At 43.1% G+C, this 21,031-nt stretch overlaps 2 protein-coding genes across 7 annotated transcripts in view; one reads left to right on the top strand and one right to left on the bottom strand.

The window, feature by feature from the left end:
• The first annotated feature begins 2,316 nt into the window (after positions 1-2,316).
• tlr9 (toll-like receptor 9) lies at positions 2,317-13,473 on the top strand. The gene is made up of 2 exons (XM_068052085.1): positions 2,317-2,459; positions 6,221-13,473. Exons 1-2 carry the CDS (start codon positions 2,457-2,459, stop codon positions 9,356-9,358), a joined length of 3,141 nt encoding a protein of 1,046 aa, XP_067908186.1. The 5' UTR covers positions 2,317-2,456; the 3' UTR covers positions 9,359-13,473.
• A 223-nt stretch (positions 13,474-13,696) lies between these two features.
• LOC137380244 (ETS domain-containing protein Elk-1-like) overlaps positions 13,697-21,031 on the bottom strand; it is a 98,264-nt gene continuing 90,929 nt past the window's right edge. For all 6 annotated transcript variants that reach the window (XM_068052092.1, XM_068052091.1, XM_068052089.1 and 3 more), the window contains exon 5: positions 13,697-20,651. In XM_068052092.1, coding sequence (XP_067908193.1) covers positions 20,553-20,651 — 99 coding nt within the window. In that variant the 3' untranslated portion in view covers positions 13,697-20,552. The remainder of the gene's footprint in view (positions 20,652-21,031) is intronic.

The raw sequence follows: 21,031 nt of genomic DNA, 5'->3' as shown, positions 1-21,031 counted from the left end.
TCTGGAAGAAAATGGGCTTATCAGTGATAGGCAACATGGTTTTGTGCAGGGAAGGTCATGTCTTGCCAACTTAATAGAATTCTTTGAGGAAGTGACAAAGTTGATTGATGAGGGAAGGGCTGTAGATGTCATATACATGGACTTCAGTAAGGCATTTGATAAGGTTCCCCATGGTAGGCTGATGGAGAAATTAAAGGCGCATGGGGTCCAAGGTGTACTAGCTAGATGGATAAAGAACTGGCTGGGCAACAGGAGACAGAGAGTAGCAGTGGAAGGGAGTTTCTCAAAATGGAGACATGTGACCAGTGGTGTTCCACAGGGATCCGTGCTGGGACCACTGTTGTTTGTGATATACATAAATGATTTGGAGGAAAGTATAGGTGGTCTGATTAGCAAGTTTGCAGACGACACTAAGATTGGTGGAGCAGCAGATAGTGAAGGGGACTGTCAGAGAATACAGCAGAATATAGATAGACTGGAGAGTTGGGCAGAGAAATGGCAGATGGAGTTCAATCAGGGCAAATGCGAGGTGATGCATTTTGGAAGATCCAATTCAAGAGTGAACTATACAGTAAATGGAAAAGTCCTGGGGAAAATTGATGTACAGAGAGATTTGGGTGTTCAGGTCCATTGTTCCCTGAAGGTGGCAACACAGGTCAATAGAGTGGTCAAGAAGGCATACGGCATGCTTTCCTTCATCGGACGGGGTATTGAGTACAAGAGTTGGCAGGTCATGTTACAGTTGTATAGGACTTTGGTTCGGCCACATTTGGAATACTGCGTGCAGTTCTGGTCGCCACATTACCAAAAGGATGTGGATGCTTTGCAGAGGGTGCAGAGGAGGTTCACCAGGATGTTGCCTGGTATGGAGGGCACTAGCTATGAAGAGAGGTTGAGTAGATTAGGATTATTTTCATTAGAAAGACGGAGGTTGAGGGGGGACCTGATTGAGGTGTACAAAATCATGAGAGGTATAGACAGAGTGGATAGCAAGAAGCTTTTTCCCAGAGTGGGGGATTCAATTACAAGGGGACACGAGTTCAAAGTGAAAGGGGAAAAGTTTAGGGGGGATATGCGTGGAAAGTTCTTCACGCAGAGGGTGGTGGGTGCATGGAACGCATTACCAGCGGAGGTGGTAGACGCGGGCACGATAGCGTCTTTTAAGATGTATCTAGACAGATACATGAATGGGCAGGAAGTAAAGAGATACAGACCCTTAGAAAATAGGCGACAGGTTTAGATAGAGGATTTGGATCGGCGTAGGCTTGGAGGGCCGAAGGGCCTGTTCCTGTGCTGTAATTTTCTTTGTTCTTTTTTTCTTGTATGAATGAAGTCTTGTTTTCTTTAAAGCAGCCTTGCCCTCAGTCTTTCTTTAAGCCTTGTATTTTTTAAAGGACTGAGTCTCACTTTTTCCTTCCAGGCCTGTTTTACGGTACTTTACCTTGTATTTTTTCATTTCCCCCACAATAATTTTTCAAGTTCTGTTCCCCACTGTCTATGTTCTTCTCAATTTCTGCTGGTCTTTTTTTTTAAGCTTCCATTTGCCCTGCTTTTTGATTCTACGTTCACCAGCCCAGCACCTCACTTCACAAATGGCCCCACACACTCACCTGCCCCATTATTTTTCTCCACCCATTAATATCTCCTTTACCTTTCTCTTATACCCCAAATAGCAACCAGACCTCCGAAAATATTCAAAATATTCCTCCTAATGCTCAGTGCATTCACAACTTCTCACTTCCCCAATCCACTTAATTGCTCCCACACCCTTTCTCAAATAAAATTGCCTCCCACCAATTGTATCATCTCACCTATCATCACCAATGTCGCACAAGATCCACCTCCTCATAAAAGGTCTTGTGCTCTCAAACCCTAGGAGAATGTTACATCAGTAAATATTTTAAGTGTTAAGAATACATGGAGAAAGCAAGCTGCTTACTTCCTTGTTATATTTTCTCACATTGATAATTTACCCCAAGAACAGGAGACAAGGCTTTACAAGGAATTGCCAATCTACAGAATATTCACACAGCAATTAGCCTCTATTTGACTCCGGGATGTGCAGTAATGGCCTAAATTGAGTCCAATCCCAATATCCATCCCTCTTGCCCCAAATATGGCCATTTGTCTCCCAACAATTGTGCTCCAGAACACAGATTGCCTGTAGGCAATGCCTCGGGAGGTCAGCTAGCATATTTTAAAAGGAACCACTGTAGCGCAAGAGGTGGTGGACAATTATAAGATTTTTTCCGAAAACAGAGGGGAAATGAAACTGCAGAATCAAGCTACAATTCATAGTCAGTTCCACAAAGGAAATACAGCTGGTTGCACTTAATCTCATTCGATCAAATAATTGTATTGAGTTCAGAAGAAGCAGAAAAAGTTCAATACCTATGGATTAATACTGAAGAACTTTCACGATTGACAATTTTGCACTTGTAAACAATACTGATAAGATGGTAAGTGCACTTAAGATTTCCTGATGACGGTAGCTCATCTTCCAGTTGGGGTCAAGAACAATTGTAAACTTATTACTTTTTACTTGCAGACGAAATGGGGGGAAAATCATTTTCTAGCTTTGACGTAGCTTCAAAAAATCAAATCCAAAATTTACAAATGAAATTAGTCATATATTTATTATTTTACTTTTTCTCTCCTTCCCTTCTCCCTCTAGTCTCTGTTCCGTAACGGGGTCCTGGCAGGTGCATTAGACTGGTCTAGAACTGACCTGTCTTTCAGGTTTCCATTCTGCACTATTTTAGGGGCTCTTTGCACCCCCACCCCCCCACCCCCCATGTCACACTCTGTTTCAATGAGTTGCACAATAACATTTGCAAGATTACTACTCCATTTCCAATCATTCATTGCGTTTTGTCTTCCATTCAGGTCTTTGTTTGAACTCTCGCCTTCATTATATTTAACATGCTATCTCTGCCCCTTTATTGTGTTTAAACTCCCATACCTTTGATGACACCTGTTACTGACCCTCTCATTGTAGTTAGCCCATCATTTCCATCACATAGGTTTTCAGAAGGTGTCAACTGTGGCTCGGTGGGTATCGCTTTCACAAGTCATAAGGTTCTGCGTTCAAATCCCACTCCAGGGCTTCAAGCACAAAATTGTGACTAGCACTCCAATGCAGCAATGCGGGAGTGCTGCACTGTCAGAGGTGTAGTTAGTTGGATGAGATGCTAAACTCAGATCTCATCTGTTCTCTCAGGTGGATGTAAAAAGATCCCATGTTCCAAGAATGTATTGTCACAATTAACAACACTAAAATGGATTACCTGGTCATTGTCACATTATGCAACCCTGATGTGTGCAAATTGGCTGCTGCGTGTTCTACATTACAGGAGGTGGTTACAGAGTTAGATTGAGGGTGGGAACATGAAGGGATTTGAAAACAAGGATGAGAATTTTAAGATGAAGGCATTGCTCAACAGGGAGCCAATATAGATCTGCGAGCGCATGGGTGATGGGTGAATGGGACTTAGTGCGAGTTAAGACACAGGCAGCAGAGTTTTAGATGAGCTTAAGTTTATGGAGAGTGGAAGGTGGGAGGCCGGGCAGGAGAGTAGTCAAATCGAGAGATAACAAAGGCATGGATGAGGGTTTCAGCAGTCAATGTGCTGAGGCAGGGGCAGAGTTGGGCAATGTTACGGAGGTGGAAAAACATGGTCTTATTGATGGCGTGAATTATGGGATCAGAAGCTCATCTCAGACTCAGATATGAAACCAAGTTTGCAAACAGTCTGGTTCAGACTCAGACGGTTGCCAGGGAGAGGAATGGAGTCAGAGTCTAGGGAATGGAGTCTGTTGTGGAGACCAAAGACAATGGCTTCGGTTTTCCTAATGTTCAGTTGGAGGAAATTTCTGCTCATCCAGTACTGGGTGTGAGACAAGCAGTCTTAACAATTTGGAGACAGTGGAGGAGTTGAGAGAGGTGATGCTGAGGTAGAGCTTGGTGTTGTCAGTGCTCTTGCGGAACCTGATATCCTATTTTCGGATGATGTCACCAAGGGCCAGCAGCATGTAAATAGGAAATAGGAGGGGTCTGGATAGAGCATCAAGGGACTCCAGAGGTACAGATGTGGGAGCAGGAAGATAAACCATTGCAGGTGATTCTCTGGCTACGACTGAATAGATAAGAATGGAACTAGGCAGGTTAGTCTTACCCAGATGGACGATAGTGGAGAGTCGTTGGAGGAGGATGGTTGGTTAAACTTGTCTAATATAGTCACTAATGTGATTGTTCTTTTGACAGAATGATTATGACTCGTGGTGTCCCCCAGGGGTCAGTATAATTGCCTGAAATGTGAGATGACACATTTTGGGAAGAAGAATAAAGGACAGACATATACTGTACACTAAAACTTAAAAAGGAGTAGAGGAGCAGGGAGATTTTGGGGTTTAGATACCCCCACTTATCCTGCTCTCGTGAATGGCCTAGCCCTAATTGTAAGGTTATGCTCCCTTAAGTTTATGGAGAGTGGAAGATAGGAGGCCAACCAGGAGTGCATTGGAATAGTCAAGTCGAGAGGTAACAAAGGCATGGATGAGGGTTTCAGCAGTTGATGAGCTGAGGCAGGGGCAGAGTCCCTATTTCCTCCACCATAGGAAATAGTTTCTCTCTATCTACCCTATATACCACAGCATGCCATGGAGAATGGTAATGTATTGCCCTTTAAAGTAGAGGACTGAAGCATTTTTTTGAAAAAGGCAATCAATTTTTTTTTTTATTCATTCATGGGATGTGGGTGTTGCTGGCCGGGCCAGCATTGATTGCCCATCCCTAATTGCCCTCGAGAACGTGGTGGTGAGCTGCCTTCTTGAACTGCTGCAGTCCATGTGGGGTACGTACACCCACAGTGCTGTTAGAAAGGGAGTTCCAGGATTTTGACCCAGCGACAGTGAAGGAACGGCAATATAGTTCCAAGTCAGGATGATGTGTGACTTGGAGGGGAACTTGCAGGTGGTGGTGTTCCCATGCATTTGCTGCCCTTGTCCTTCTAGTTGGTAGAGGTCGCTGGTTTGGAAGGTGCTGTCTAAGGAGCCTTGGTGCATTGCTGTAGTGCATCTTGTAGATGGTACACACTGCTGCCACTGTGAGTCTCTGGTGGAGGGAGTGAATGTTTGTAGATGGGGTGCCAAACAAGCGGGCTGCTTTGTCCTGGATGGTGTCGAGCTTCTTGAGTGTTGTTGGAGCTGCACCCATCCAGGCAAGTGGACAGTATTCCATCACACTCCTGACTTGTGCCTTGTAGATGGTGGACAGGCTTTGGGGAGTCAGGAGGTGAGTTACTCGCCTCAGGATTCCTAGCCTCTGACCTGCTCTTGTAGCCACGGTATTTATATGGCTACTCCAGTTCAGTTTCTGGTCAATGGTAGCCCCTAGGATGTTGATAGTGGGGGATTCAGCAATTGTAATGCCATTGAATGTCAAGGGGAGATGGTTAGATTCTCTCTTGTTGGAGATGGTCATTGCCTGGCACTTGTGTGGCGTGATTGTTACTTGCCTTTTATCAGCACAAGCCTGGATATTGGCCAGGTCATGCTGCATTTCTACACGGACTGCTTCAGTATCTGAGGAGTCACGAATGGTGCTGAACATTGTGCAATCATCAGCGAACATCCCCACTTCTGACCTTATGATTGAAGGAAGGTCATTGATGAAGCAGCTGAAGATGGTTGGGCCTAGGACACTACCCTGAGGAACTCCTGCAGTGATGTCCTGGAGCTCAGATGACTGACCTCCAACACCACAACCATCTTCCTTTGTGCTAGGTATGACTCCAGCTAGCGAAGGGTTTTCCCCCTGATTCCCATTGACCTCAGTTTTGCTAGGGCTCCTTAAACCTTTTAGCTATTTAAGTTTTAAATGGTTCCTTTGCCACCCATAGCATCATTAGAAGCAGGGCGAAACAGGCATTCCTTGTTGCAGCATTGCTGGGCTGCAAATATCAGCAGTGATGTTGCAGGACGCCTTTCTACCATTTGCAAAACAGTGGAAGACAGCCACCAATTATCTGCGCAGATATATCCTATGCCCTCTCATTGGGCAGATGATCTATGATGTTACTGTTTCACTCCCGGCCTTCTGATTCAGACGGGTGCTATTCACTGATCTACAAGTGACACAGAGCATCAAGGCATACAGAAATGTTGTATTATAGGGAAAAGGATAAAAAATTGACAATACTCTCATTTTGCTTTGCAACAGGATATTTGCAAGAATTGCTCAAGAGAAGTACTGCTCGTCCTTTTCAATTCCATCCTTGTCTGGTGTCACTTTCCGACTTACCTGCCTTGTGATGGCACTAGGATGTCCAGAAAGATTGACTGTAGCAAGAGGGATTTAAAGTCAGTGCCAATAATCAGGTCGGGAAATGCCACCACCCTGCTGCTGAATGATAATTCGCTACAAGAGATCAAGGACAAAGCTTTCTCTGGCCTTCCAAACCTTGAGATGATTGACCTGAGTTATAACTGTTGCCCTGGGAAACTTCGTTCACCTGGTCAAGAATGCAAATTGATCATTGACTCCAGAGCTTTCCTCCCCCTTCACAAGTTAAAAACAATTGACCTCACAGGAAACAGTCTCACAAAAATCCCACCATTGCCAGCAACCCTCACTGTCTTGAACTTGGTGCTCAACAACATAATCAACCTGCAATTTAGCAATGTCTCCAATCTGAAAAACCTGGAGGTTCTGAATGTTAGCAAAAACTGTTTTTATCCAAATCCATGCAACACTTCATTTACCATTGCAGAGGACACCTTTAAGAACATGCCCAGGCTGTACATATTGGAGATGGACTTTAATAACATAACAGTCGTGCCCAGGGGCCTTCCAAGATCCTTGAGAAAGCTGAGCCTTTGTGAGAATAAAATCTCACACATTTCATCAGAGGATTTTAAAACTCTCACTCATTTGGAACATCTTCTTCTGGCATGGAACTGCCAGCGATGTGATCATGCTGCCCAACCCTGTTTCCCTTGCAAAGGCAACAAATCCATTGAGCTGTCGCCTGAAGTCTTCCTCCAGCTTACAAACCTGAAACAGTTGGTCCTCAGAGGCAACTCTCTTAGGCACCTAGATGACCGGTTATTCCAATCTCTGGGAAGCTTAACCTCCTTAGATCTATCAGACAATTATCTTGCCTATGAAATTCAAAATGCCACATTTTTTGCAAACCTGACCAGGCTGGAAAATCTCAACTTAATGTATAACTATGAACCTTTAAAAACCTTTGATCGTCTTGTCCTACCTCCTTCTTTTGAAAATTTGAAGTCTTTGAGAAAATTTCAGATTGATGGGTATTTCTTCAAAACATTAGATAAAGGTGGCATACGTTCATTGCTCAGACTTCCCAATCTTACATCTGTAAACTTCCGAATGAATTTTATAAATAAAGTTGACTTGAAACTCTTTGAAAATATGAAGTCTTTGAAATATATTGGACTATCTGAAAACAAAGTGTCTTTTTCATTGCAGAACTCCTGCCAGTATGAGTGTGAAAATAACAGAATTAACAAGGACTCCACCAGTTATCAAGAGCAACGTTTCCCTGAAAGAACAAGTGAATACGAGAATATTGAGGAGACCAGAGCTTCTCACAAATTTTCTCCTCACAGATGTTTATCTTTCGGGAAGACCTTCGACTTATCATCCAATAACATTGCAGATATTCAAGCAGAAGATTTCGAAGGGTTGGAAGACATTGAATGCCTTTTGATGTCTTCCAATTATATGACACAGGCGCTGAATGGCAAGCAGTTCAACAGATTGAAAAAACTGAAATATTTGGACCTGGCTCACAATAGAATTGATTTTTACTTTAGGGAGGCATTTTCTGAGATCCCAACGCTTGAGGTTTTAGATCTCAGTTACAATAGTTACACTTTTCGAATGAAAGGTATGGGACATCGTTTCAGCTTCATCAAGAAGCTCCCTTCTCTTAGAGGCTTGAGTCTAGCAAATAACCAAATAGCAAAAAGGATATCAAGTGAGTTACACAGCAACTCTTTGAATGTGTTAAACTTCACAGGAAACAAGTTGAACGAAATGTGGGAAAGTGGAACAAACACATATTTGAACTTTTTCTACAACCTTCATAATTTAACAATCCTTGACATCTCAAACAATATGCTGAAGACAGTGCCTCCAGAAGCAATGGTTCGGTTCCCGCCAAGTCTGAAAGAACTTTACATCAACAACAATCAGATTAACTTTTTCAATTGGGACAATCTAACAGGGATGGCAAATTTAGAAACTCTAGACTTGAGCCATAATTTACTCCACTGGTTGCCCATGAAATCATGTCGCTTTCCCAAAAATTTTTCCAAACTCATCCTGCACAACAATAGGATAACAAAACTTTCCAGCGCATTTTTCTCCGAGGTCAAAGCAATGCATTATCTTGACTTAAGCTATAATTATATCAAAGAACTACATGAAAACAGTTTTCCCTCTCAGTTACTGGAAAAATTGGAGGTGCTAGCACTGGGCAACAACCCTTTTAGATGTACCTGTGATGCTGACTGGTTTATACATTTCATCAAAGACACCAATGTGTCATTGGCACATCTCACCACCAGTTGGAAATGTGAATTTCCAGAATCGGAAGAGGGAAAGAGTATTCTTTCAACAGATCCCCTTTCCTGTCAGAAGATTTACGGAAATATAAGTTTTGTCTTGTCTTTCCTGGTGACAATAATTTTCACAGTCCTACCAATATTAAATAAGCTGTTTGGTTGGGATTTTTGGTACACTTTCCATATCTGTGCTGCCAAATTAAAAGGCAGTGCAACAATCGCCTCGGAAAGTCTGCACTACGATGCATTTATAGCTTTCGACACCACGTGCAAAGAGGTAGCTGACTGGGTCTATCACGAACTTGTAGTCAATCTCGAGAAGAAAGGACCACGCAGTTTCAGGCTTTGCCTTGAGGAGAGAGATTGGATTCCTGGCAAGTCATCAATAGAGAACTTATATGACGCAATCTACCAAAGTCGGAAAACAATCTTTATACTTGCGAACGCTTATTTTGTAAGTGGACAATTAAGGCAGGCCTTCTTCATTGCACATCAGCGGCTATTGGATGAGAAAGTGGACGTCATTGTCTTGGTTCTTTTGGATCAATCTTTAAGGAAGTCAAAGTATCTGCAGTTGCGCAAGAGGCTGTGCAAGGCCTCTGTCTTAAGTTGGCCCCACAATCCACACGCAGAGCCTTATTTCTGGCTCAAATTGCAAAAAGTATTGACCAGAGACAATAGGTTGCAATATGATACAAATTTCAGTGAGAGTTTTTTACCCTTTGAATATACTTTACAAAGCATCTTGTGGCAAAAGCTTTAATTTGTAGCACAAAAAAGAGCAAAGTACCTTGGTAACATCAACCCCAGTAACTCCTGATTCATAAGTTTGCTCTTTCAGTAGTGTCCAGGTTAATGGAACCATCTGAATAGATGTTACTAGGATGGAATAGGTCAATAAGTCTCTTCCAAAGTGATACAGGTCAATAATTCACTTCCTTTACAGCCCTAGGGGCTGTATTGATCAAGAAAAAATTGGTATGCAGATGTTAAAATAAATTGTTAGAAATTTAGAAATACAATTACTGTACCAAAACTAGAAGAGAAAATGGGGGAAAGGTGATAACGTGAAGGAGAACAAAAGAGAAAACCCAATGAGAAATACATTATATTTAGCATTATTTTCATGCTTATTTTGTAATTATAGGTTGTACATTAAACTCCTGAATCAGGGTAGCCTAGTTGCTGCAGTAAGGTTTTTTCCCATGTCCTGCCATTGGACAGAGAACTTAACAATTCCAATCTGGAATTCTCTTGGTATGGGGGTGGGGTGCGGGGGTCAAATTTATTCTGTCAATGACTCTACAGACACAGTAAAATGAACATTCACTACAACATTTTTTCTTACAACTAACAACAGGAAGAATTTCACCCCCTTCATCATTAATCTGTGGAAGCTTTAGCCTAAACCGTATGTCACACGAAGCACTATGGGGGTAATTTTGACTTTGGGCGATAGTTCCATTGACTTCAATGGAAAAGAAAATCATGACAGAGTATACACAGGCAGCTGAATTAATATCACCCATTTTACACTTATGCCCTATGTCAAAATGACTGCCTATCTATCAGTAACCTTGCCGTTGCTTATCACCTCCCCTAAATAGCTCAGTTGAGATAGATACTCATTCAGACCTGCTTGTCCTATCACTCTACAGTATATCCAGTGCTGCTCTGGAAAGGATTTTTGTGTGCTGTAATCTTACTAAATAGTTTGAATTCGTCGTTTGTGGGGGGTTTTTATCAGCTTCAGTTTGCTTTGTAATTCTTGTGTCAGCTTGACTTTGGAATCTGCTGGATTATCTCAACATCAAATTGTCCTTAAAGTTATGTTAAACAGAAGGGGGTGGGGAGGTGCTACCAATGTAGCAGTCTCATCTCTTAATGTATCCAATTGTATGTGATTTTGAATATACCCCTCCAATGGTCAGATAAAGGTCCCACTCCAAGGCCATTAAAAACCTACTTGAAATGGACATAAAGTAAAGATTCTCTGGTACCAGTTCCTGACTGAATCTATCTGATTGATGTCTTCAATGTCCCGTAGAATTCATATATTTATAGAACAATCAACACAGATGAGGAAATGGGGCATTGTCCTAAGGACTAAAGTAGGAATCCAGCGTGGATTGTAATCATGGATTATTTTTATACAGATTACTTCTGTGTTAAAGTGTTGCTTTGCTGAATTTATATTCAAAGAATATCATTAGCCTTTTTTCATCCTTTTTTTGTACTCCTTCCAGGATATATAAAGTTAAATGAACAATGTCAAACCCCTTTACAGAAGAGCAAACTACTGCGGATTCTGGAAATTTGGATTGAGATCAGAAAGTGCTGGAAATACTCAGCAGCTCTGGCAGTATCTTGTGTAGAGAGAGAGAGAGAGAGAGTCAAACCCCTGCCTGATCTCTGTATCTGTGCTGCATTCTGTTCCCCAAGCAGATTTTCTATCACCTCATCATCATGTCCAGCTGCAGAACCGAATGGTCATATGAATGCCGAGCCCCTGACATTCCACAAACTGCAATCCCACCGGCTGTGCCGGAATTAGACCCACCGGTATCATAGGAACAGGAGTAGGCCATTCAGCCCCTCAAGCCTGTTCTGATATTCGAATAGATCATGGCTGATCTGTATCTTAACTCCATCTGCCTGTCTTGGTTCCGTATCGCTTGACATCTTTGGTTAACAAAAATCTACAAATTTCAGTTTTGAAATTTTCGATTGACCCCACCCTCAACTGCCTTTTGGGGGAGAGCATTCCAGAATTCCACTCCCCTTGGTGTGAAGAAGTGCTTCCTGATATCAACTTTGAATGGCTTAGCTCTAATTATAAGGTAGTGCCCTCTTGCTCTCACCAGATGAAATAGTTTCTATATCTACCCTATCAAATCTTTTAATTGTCTTAACTCAATTAAGTCTTAATTCAATTAAGTTAATTAATCAGACTGATAAAAGACTTTAGGTATAAGGAAAGATTAGAGAAACGAGGGTCTTGATTTTTAATTTGGGGTGGGGAAACCCGACGCCTGGATAATTTCCAGACCCCAACACTGCACCATCACTGCGTCACTCATGTGACACTATTTTTAAATGATAATTGCCTGATAGGGCAGGAGGCACCCAATTAGAGGTGTCATGGACCTCCAGGAGGCGGGAGCTGCCTGCCTGGCACAAGAGGCAAAGGCAAGTGGCAGCCATGATGGGGCCTGATGCTGCCTCGCTGAGGGGAGCAGGCAACTCCTCAGAGGGACGGCACCAAATTCGAATGGAACGGAGACAAATTAGCCAAACAAAGGCACTGAGCACATCCTCATGTAGGATACTGGGGCTCCCAATAATTCTAAATACTTTTTTAAAAAAAACTTTCCCTTTGCCCAATAGCAAACCCGACAGCTGTGGACTTATTTGCACCAGACTGCTCGAGTTCACGAGAATCCCCTTCAAAAACTGCGAACCGACCTCCCCGGCCCCTTAACCAGTCCCTGAAGTAACTTAATGGGCCCTTAACTGGAGACAAGTGGCTTCCCTGATCCCTCACCCCACACACCCTCAACACCCTCCACCCCCCCCCCACCCCCCACCCATGCCCTCACATTGAAGATTGTAGACTGTCCTAGAGGCGATGTGTTCTATAGATGACCTCCAGGACTGCGATCTTCAAAACACATCCGCTCTGGTTCTCAATCCCAAAGCCCTTTGAAAATCTGGCTGCAGGACTCTTTGTACCAGAGCATATCGAGTGGCGCAGTGGTTAGCACCGCAGCCTCACAGCTCCAGGGACCCGGGTTCGATTCCGGGTACTGCCTGTGTGGAGTTTGCAAGTTCTCCCTGTGTCTGCGTGGGTTTTCTCCGGGTGCTCCGATTTCCTCCCACAAGCCAAAAGACTTGCAGGTTGATAGGTAAATTGGCCATTATAAATTGTCACTAGTATAGGTAGGTGATAGGGAAATATAGGGACAGGTGGGGATGTTTGGTAGGAATATGGGATTAGTGTAGGATTAGTATAAATGGGTGGTTGATGTTCGGCACAGACTCGGTGGGCCGAAGGGCCTGTTTCAGTGCTGTATCTCTAATCTAATCAAAAATCTAAAAGGGAGTAAGTTATTTCCACTGGTTAGTGAATCAGTAACTAGGGGGCATAAATTTAAGATCACCATCAAAAGAACAAAGGTCAAGGGTGGGCAGGAATTGTTTCACAGAAGAGTCTTGTTAGGACATGGATTGCCCTACCCGAAGGTGATGGAAACAGCAATCATAATAGCTTTTAAAAGGAAAGTGCGTAAATATTTCACAAAGAAATAAATGAAAGGGTATATGGGGAAAGGATAAAGGAATGGAAAGCTGTCAAAGGTATGAGGGGCTAAACAGCCTCATGTGTTACAAAATGCTCTGGGATTGAACATTCACAGTGGTTCTCCTGATCATTTACCATAGCTGCAGAAACCCCAGAGAACAAGCATTGAAATCAGCTTTCCAGGTTTTTAGCAAATCAACAACAGCAACAATTGGCATTTACATAACACCTTTAAAAGGAGTAAAACTTCCAAAGGCACTCCATAGGAAAATGGTCAACCAAAACTTGACACCAAGCCACATAAAGAGATATTAGGACAGGTGATCAAAAGCTTTGTCAAAGATGTCGTTTTTAAGGAGCGTCTTAAAGGAGGATAGAGAGACGTCAAGAGGTGGAGAGGATTAGGGAGGGAATTCCAGAGCGATGGAGCTTAGGCAGCTGAAGGCATGGCCGCCAAAGGTGGAAAGTAAGAAACCGGGGATGCACAGTAAGGGGTTAAATCCGCACAGATTGACTTTGGCTACAAGAGGCCAGAATTGGAGGAGGGCAGGGTGACTGAAGTGGGGGTGGGCATTCATGAGAACCTCTGTGGAAATTCAATCCACGTGCATTTCCTTGCATCGTTTTCTTGGGCCGCCAGGGACAAAACCATTTGTTCTCTGAGCACAAAAATACCACTGGGGAACCCAGCTGGGATGAGGGACTCCCCGAGGGCAGGTCATGGTTCCAGTCTCACGTTCCAGTCCTACTTTCTGCTGTCAGGATGATAATTATTTCAACAGATCCACAAAAACTATAGGCTAATAAAAAATATATTTTATTTTAATTGTGAATAAAGGCAAAGATCAAATACTTTAAACTTCAAAACCAGAAATTTGATAGAACCATTAATTTGACAGAGGTTTTTCTTTCCAGGATTTTGAATTAATGACAAATCAAACAGGTAGAAGACAGACAAGTTTTTAACAAAATTCAGAATCAGGTATAAAAATCAGTGTCTGATTTACATCTTAAAGCCTTTCGACTGGTACCTGTGGAGCCTTTACACGTCAGTTCAGTGATAATTCTGTGACCAGTCTGGCAGATTTAGTACAACATTTCAGAACAGTGTGTTCTGGGAATGGATTCTGTCTCAAATTACATCCCTTGCCTTCTTCGCTCCCTGCAACACCGCCACCTTTAAATAATCTCAGGTCCAGAAACGTGTGATGCTAACGCACAGAGACTTAAATCTGTCAAATACTTTTGCCAACTATTTGAATGGAGGTGTTACTCCATTTGAAACAAATGGATTAATGCTTCTTCTAACATATAGGGCGCAGCAACTTGAACTGAGCGTGCTCAGGCCTCACACACTAATAATCTAATTTCTAAGTTTTGGATTTTACTCCAATGATATAGATTGCTGCAAAATCCTTTTATTGTGTGTGTCTGGCAGCCACTGTTTTACATGGTAAATATTTACTTAATAATGCTTGATTATTGTAAAAGGAATCACAAGTAGACAGGCCAATCCTTAAGCCAGATCCTTCAGTCTAATGTCCTGTGCTTAAAATACTAATTACCAAAATACTTCAGAGTGCATTATTACTATTCCACCAGACCTTCAAGAATATAGAGTTAAACATCTCCTTTGACGTCAGCATATCTCTGTGTTTAGAAGTGGCACTGATTGATGTGATTAGGGAAGTAGTGTGTTGTTGTAGCGATGCATACTGGCACCACAGAGAATACAGGAATATCTGGACAAAAAAGCAAATGAAAGTCCATCTAGTTCAGCTTCTACCATCCCAGTAATTGCATGAAACAATGATAATGGAGTTGGTCACTAATTATAGCGATCAATTATCATTTAGTCTACAAAAGACCTAGACAAGACGCGAGGAAAACTGCCAGTGGTGGACAGCTTTGCGAACCATAGGTTCAATGTCACGAGTTCTCCCAAAGCTCACTGTAATGACCACAAGTCACATCTCAAATTGCTTGATATACTATGTCCCAAGAACATTAGGATGTGTTGACACCCACAGCTCCTCATAGAGGAGGTTCCTGATCTCAGGGCTTCTGACTTACAGGATGGAGGTGGGGAGGATGGGGAAGGAAATAAGCAAATTTACCCCAGGCCACCCTCGTAGTCCCTGGTTAAGGAGTGGCATTGGTAGGAGTCTAGAAGAAGACAGCTTAAACCCCGACAGCTGGGAAGTGACATGAGTAGAGGGGAAAGTGATGGGAGAACGTAAAACAACCGAACAATAATTAAATAATGGAAATCAAAAACAAAACACACCATCCAGTTTCTCCACAAGTAGAGAGCAGTGCAATGTGAGCTTTGTAAGCTGCCTGTCTCAGGAGCACAAGAATGGTCACAGAAGTCAAACATTTGCATCACGACATCAGAGCAGGAGTTAACCATTCAGCCCCTCGAGCCTGCTCTACCAATCAATTAGATTGTGGCTGACTGAATTGGTTTTACACGTGATTTTACAGAATGCATCATAACACATTTTCACAGTCTACAAAAAGACGACTTAATGGTATTTAATAAAGGGTTCTACAGAAACAATTCTCCACCTAAATAGGGTGTTGGCAGCTGGGCACTGATATCTAATTTGCCTCAGTAGCAGCTTGTAATCTATGACTGAGAATCTATTTGCTCCAGCTGATTACAGGAACATAACATTGTAAAAAATAAATCTATTCTCATTAAGGATCTTTTTGTTTGGAATATATTTCAAGTTCTGAAAAATATTGTTATAAAGCAGTAGAGGAGCACAACAGGATGACATAAGTCATATTTAAGAAACAACACAGTTTATTCTATCATCCTACAGTTCAATGTATTTGACTTCTGTGTTAATTACATGAACACAGGAACAGGAGTAGGCCATTCAGCCCCTTGAGCCTGTTCCAGCATTCAAAAAGATCATGGCTGATCTCCTCAGAGATATCAGTGCTGGGAAATGGAACACTTAGCATTTCAGACTCCTCCCCAGTGTTGGAAGTAGCACAGTTAGATGAGAAGGAAAGTTCCTTTGACCCTGCTTTAACAATGCCCCTCAATACCACCCTTCAAAATAGCATCCCTCCATGTTCTGTCTCCCACACCAGCCACTGTATAGCCTCTTTGAGTGAGATTGCAACGTAGTGATAATTATGAGAGGAGTTTGGCTCAGTTAGTAGCATTCTACACCTCAGGGTCAACAGTTTGAATTCAGGCCTCCAACTGAGTCTGGAGTGTGTGGCTTAGAGTGATACAACAATGCAGTACGAAGGTACAAAATGAAGGTCCCTCTGCTTGTTCAGCTGAATTTTTTTTTTTTTTTTTATTCGTTCGGGGGATGTGGGCATCGCTGGCTAGGCCAGCATTTATTGCCCATCCCTAATTGCCCTTGAGAAGGTGGTGGCGAGCTGACTTCTTAAACTGTTGCAGTCCTTGGGGTGTACGTACACCAACAGTGCTGTTAGGAAGGGAGTTCCAGGGTTTTGACCCAGCGACAGTGAAGGAACGGCGATATAGTTCCAAGTCAGGATGATGTGTGGCTGGGAGGGGAACTTTCAGGTGGTGATGTTCCCATGCATCTGCTACTTTTCTCCTTCAAGGTGGTCGAGCTTGCGGGTTTGGAAGATGCTGTCACAACTGCCTGACTTGAAGAACAAAGAGCTCTCCTATGTCAAGGCCACACACACACACACACACACACCCCCCCACCCTCCCTCAACAGGCTAATTTATCATTTGTCTCGCCGCTATTTATTGAATGCTGCTGGCTCATGTGCCAAGGTAACAGTCACCGCATTCCAGAAGTAGTTAGTTGGGGCCAACTTTCATGTGGCCAAATTGGCAATAGAGAGGCAGTAATGGCCTCAAAATGGGGTCCTTGGGTTTGCCGTCTCATTAGTGTTGTTGCTCTAGCTACCGCCATCTTTAAATGGAGTACAGCATGGCGGCTGAAGTGTCCACCTGTTTAAGGCAGTCGGCCTTTTTAATATGTAACTCGGGGCCCTATGGAATACAGCGTACACCGATTGCCATTTTAGGATTGAAGTGAGCACAGTTTGTGCCGTACATGTCTCCGACCAGTCTTACTGGTCCCACAGCGGAAGAGGCCCTAAGAAAACAGCACGGTTACAATTATAAAAGCAAAATACCACAGACGCTGCAAATCTGAAATAAAAATAAGAAATGCTGGAAATACTCAGCAGGTCTGGCAGCATCTGTGGAGAGAGAAACAGAGTTAACGTTTCAGGTCAGTGACCCTTCTTCAGAACTGGCAGAGCCAGAAACGTAATAGGTTTTAAGCAAGTTAAGAGGGGGTGTGGCAAGAGTTAACAAAAGGGAAGGTGTTGATAGGACAAGGTCACAGAGAATAACTGACCAGAAGGTCATGGAGCAAAAGCAAACGGTATGTTAATGGTGTGCTGAAAGACAAAGCATTAGCACAGGGAGAGTGTTAATTGACAGAAAACTGAGCAGCCTGGCCCCAAGCAAAAACATGGAAAAAAAAAGTGGGTAGGCACAGTAAAAACAAACTAAACAAACTAAAATAAAATACACACATAAGAAAAAAGAAAAAACTAAAAATTAAAAAAAAAGAGGGGGTCCGTCATGCTCTGAAATGTTATATTTACAATATAATTACAATTATGTTTGTGGGGTCCAGGAGTAGGAGTAATAACTCTGGACCCCACAAAAATAATAATGCAAAAATGTTTTGCCAGCCACTCTATCCAAAACTCCCGCTACAACCCACACCCCCTCCTGGCTGCTGGTTGGGCAACAACAACTTGCATTTAGATAACACACTTAACATTGCAAGACGCCCAAAGCACAATATTACACCAGCCTGAAACCAGCGAGCTCGATTGGGACACCCTCTGGTGCCCACAGCTCGCTGGTTCTCCAGGCTAGGGTCTGGACAAGGCTTCAACCTCTTCACTCCTTTCCCGAGGCGGGCTTGTTGGGGGGAGGGGGGTGGGGGGTCGAGGGAGGGGAGGGGAGGATGTCTGTGCGTTCTGACGAAGGTGAAAATCCCCCCTGATGTGTGAAGTACTTTTGAGCCACTCTGGTGCCATGACAAGGCATTATATAAAGGGGAGTCAATGGGTTTTTCTTTTTGCAACCTTGCAATACACAAGCAAGGCCATTCACAGGAACAAGAGGCCATTCAGCCCCTTAAGTCAGTTCAACCATTCAATTAGATCATGGTTGATCTGTATCTTAACTCCGTATCCTTTCTTACTCTTAGCTAGCAAAGATCTAGCTCAGATCTCTATTTTAAAATTATTCCGCCTACCTTCCAGAAAAACCCAATTTTTAAAAAAAATGATAAATTTTGTTTCCACTAGCCCACCAATTTTAAGCGCTGATCACAATTGCATCAAGAAACCTTCCTAATACACGTCCAAAGTTTGCTTCTAACCAGTTTGAACTTATGCTCCCTTGTCCTGCTGTCAGATGGAAACGAAAGACATTTCCTTAAAATCTCACTTTGCCCTCCTTGCTGCGGAATGGGCAGCCCGATATTGTGACCTCTTCTGGTTCTGGCTGCTGTTCCAGCTGGTCTGGTTTGGTACAGAGGTCACCACTGCCTGCCCTCCACTCAGGCTTCAGATGAAGATGGTAAATCAGGCCTCAGTGATGTTATCAGAGCCTGGCCTCCATATTTAAAGAAGGACCCCACAGGTGTCCCTCTTATCTGACCATAACAGCACCTTCCAAACCCACAACTTCTACCATCTAGATGAAGAAGGACCACCAGCACATGGGAACAGCACCACATCCAAGTTCCCCTCCAGGTCACACACCATCTTGACGTTGAAAAATATTGCCATTCCTTTACTGGCGTTGGGTCAAAATACTGGAACACCGTAACTCTAACAGCACAGTCGGTGTACCTACATCACACGTATTGCAGTGATTCGAGAAGGTGGCTCACCACCACCTTCTCAAGGGCACCTAGGGGATGGACCATAAACGTTGGCCTTGCCAATGATGCCCGCATCCCATGAATGAATAGAAAACCTGCTCAGAAGGAGAGGGAAGAGAGCGGGACGAAAGCAGGATGAGAGTGGAAACAGGTGATTTTCAATGTAAGGCTAAAATCATTGCTCTACTGTCGAGCTGGAAGGTAAAATGGGTGTCTGATGAGAGTGTATATAAAGTATTAAATAGCATAGATAAGATGAACCCTGAATGATAGTCAAAGTAAATAACCAATAGGACAAAAGGGCATAAATTTAAATGAGTGATTAATAAATTTGAAGCAAATACATATCGGGAAAAAGTATTTACTCAAATGAGTAATTACTTGGAGTCATCTGCCAAGTGAAATAGTGGAGTCAAATTCATTAGGGTCATCCAATATACAGCTGGATACGATGCTGGGTATCTTGGATAAATGGAGGGACAGGCTTTGATGGGCTGAATGGCTTTGTCCATTCTTGACTTTTGTTTATGTCCTTGTCTGCTATTACATAACCACAAACACCATCACTGCCAAACCTGCGGTGTAGTGCGTCACTGATACTGTCAACGACTGGTGAACCTCTGTTATATAAACAGATTTATCTTCTACACCCATTGCATAACAAGGTCACTCATGTATCCTATATATAGCCAAAAGGCATTGGGAAACTAGCGTGCTCTACAATCACAGTGTTACAGCACAGGAACAGGCATTCAGCCCATTGAGTTTGCACAATGTTGTTTCCCCAACTAGTCTAACCCCACTGGCTCTGCTCATCTGTTACACTTTTTAACACTTCTCTTTCACAAGCATCTTTCCAATTTCCTTTTTAATAATTTTGACCCTGCATCAACAACAGTCTGACAGTTAATTCAACATTCTAAGCTCTGTCTGCGTAAAGAACTTTTTTATGTCTCCTTTAATTCTTTGTGTGATTTTCTAATATTTGCACTCTCTCCCTTGATCGGTGCAGAATTATTTGGAATTGATATTTTCATAGTATGTGCATACACACCCTGTAACTAAAGCATAAGAACTCTCAGAGAGACCTCTATCCTCGCACATGTATGTCACACAAACCATGTGTATATGTGCATAGAACACAGATAAGATGGAAGATGGGTTCTCTTTGTATACCCGCAGTGACCATTGTGTCAGGAGTTTGAATTCAAAACCCTCCATCAGAAGTTCACCTCAAAAGTACCAGCTCAATCATCATGGCGGTGTACAGCCTCCCAGTTTAGAGCATATGCGTGCAGGATCTGGTACTGAGATATACACGCCAGCAGAGAATGAAGTGCCACACTCACGCTGTAAAACACTTTGGCAGCGCGTGTTCCCTGGCATTACAACAGTGCCAACACCAGGGGAGGAATGAATAGGATTACACCAGTGACACAAGGCTTCAGGGTCAATGCAAGACAGATAGAGGCTTAGCTGCCCAACGTGTATCCCAACACCCTCACCATCCCACTCTGCATCAACAGCATCTCGATAATGGAATGGGGAACCGCCCTCCATCAGCCGGTCCTGCGTGAAGAGATTTGTGCTGAAAAGGAACCGGGTCTGGAAGTTCAAGTCTTTTCAATCCAACTCATTGCCCCTCGAGACCAATTTCATTACAATACGTCCAGTCTGCCTGTCATTGGCAGTTGTATATATTTCATTGGCTTCTTTTTGAGCTGGGCTCATTCAAGGTTTCTGCAGTGCCGATGATGAAAGGACCGGTGTTGATAGTCCATCCATACTGGCAACGGGGATGTGGATCTGGGTGCTCCCTGCTGAAGGAAACTGAAAGAGAAGAATGCAATTATGATCGCTTGCGAAAAATAGTAACAGGAGTAGGCCATTCAGCCCCTCAAACCCGTTCCGCCAGCGAGATCATGGCTGATCTGTATCTTAACTCCATCCACCTACCTTGGTTTCATATCCTTTCATAGCCCTGGCTAGCAAAAATTATTTTGCTATTTTCCTTGTTTACTTTAGTTTCTCAACCCTTCCTCCCACTCCTTAATCATTAAACGGCCAAGAGAGCAAGTAACTGACCCACCCTGGGGCATCTATCAGTGAGCAGGCAGGCTAAGTTTTGCACGAAAGTAGCCTGGAGAGACTTGCCCATTGGTTTTCCTTCATTCCTGAGAGTTCAAGTGCCTTTGCCCAGACTTGCTGCT

The sequence above is a fragment of the Heterodontus francisci genome, chromosome 19, assembly GCF_036365525.1.
Source record: "Heterodontus francisci isolate sHetFra1 chromosome 19, sHetFra1.hap1, whole genome shotgun sequence".
NCBI lineage: Eukaryota > Metazoa > Chordata > Chondrichthyes > Heterodontiformes > Heterodontidae > Heterodontus > Heterodontus francisci.
Note: the sequence above shows the minus strand (reverse complement) of the source record. Positions and strands in the feature narration are given on the sequence as shown.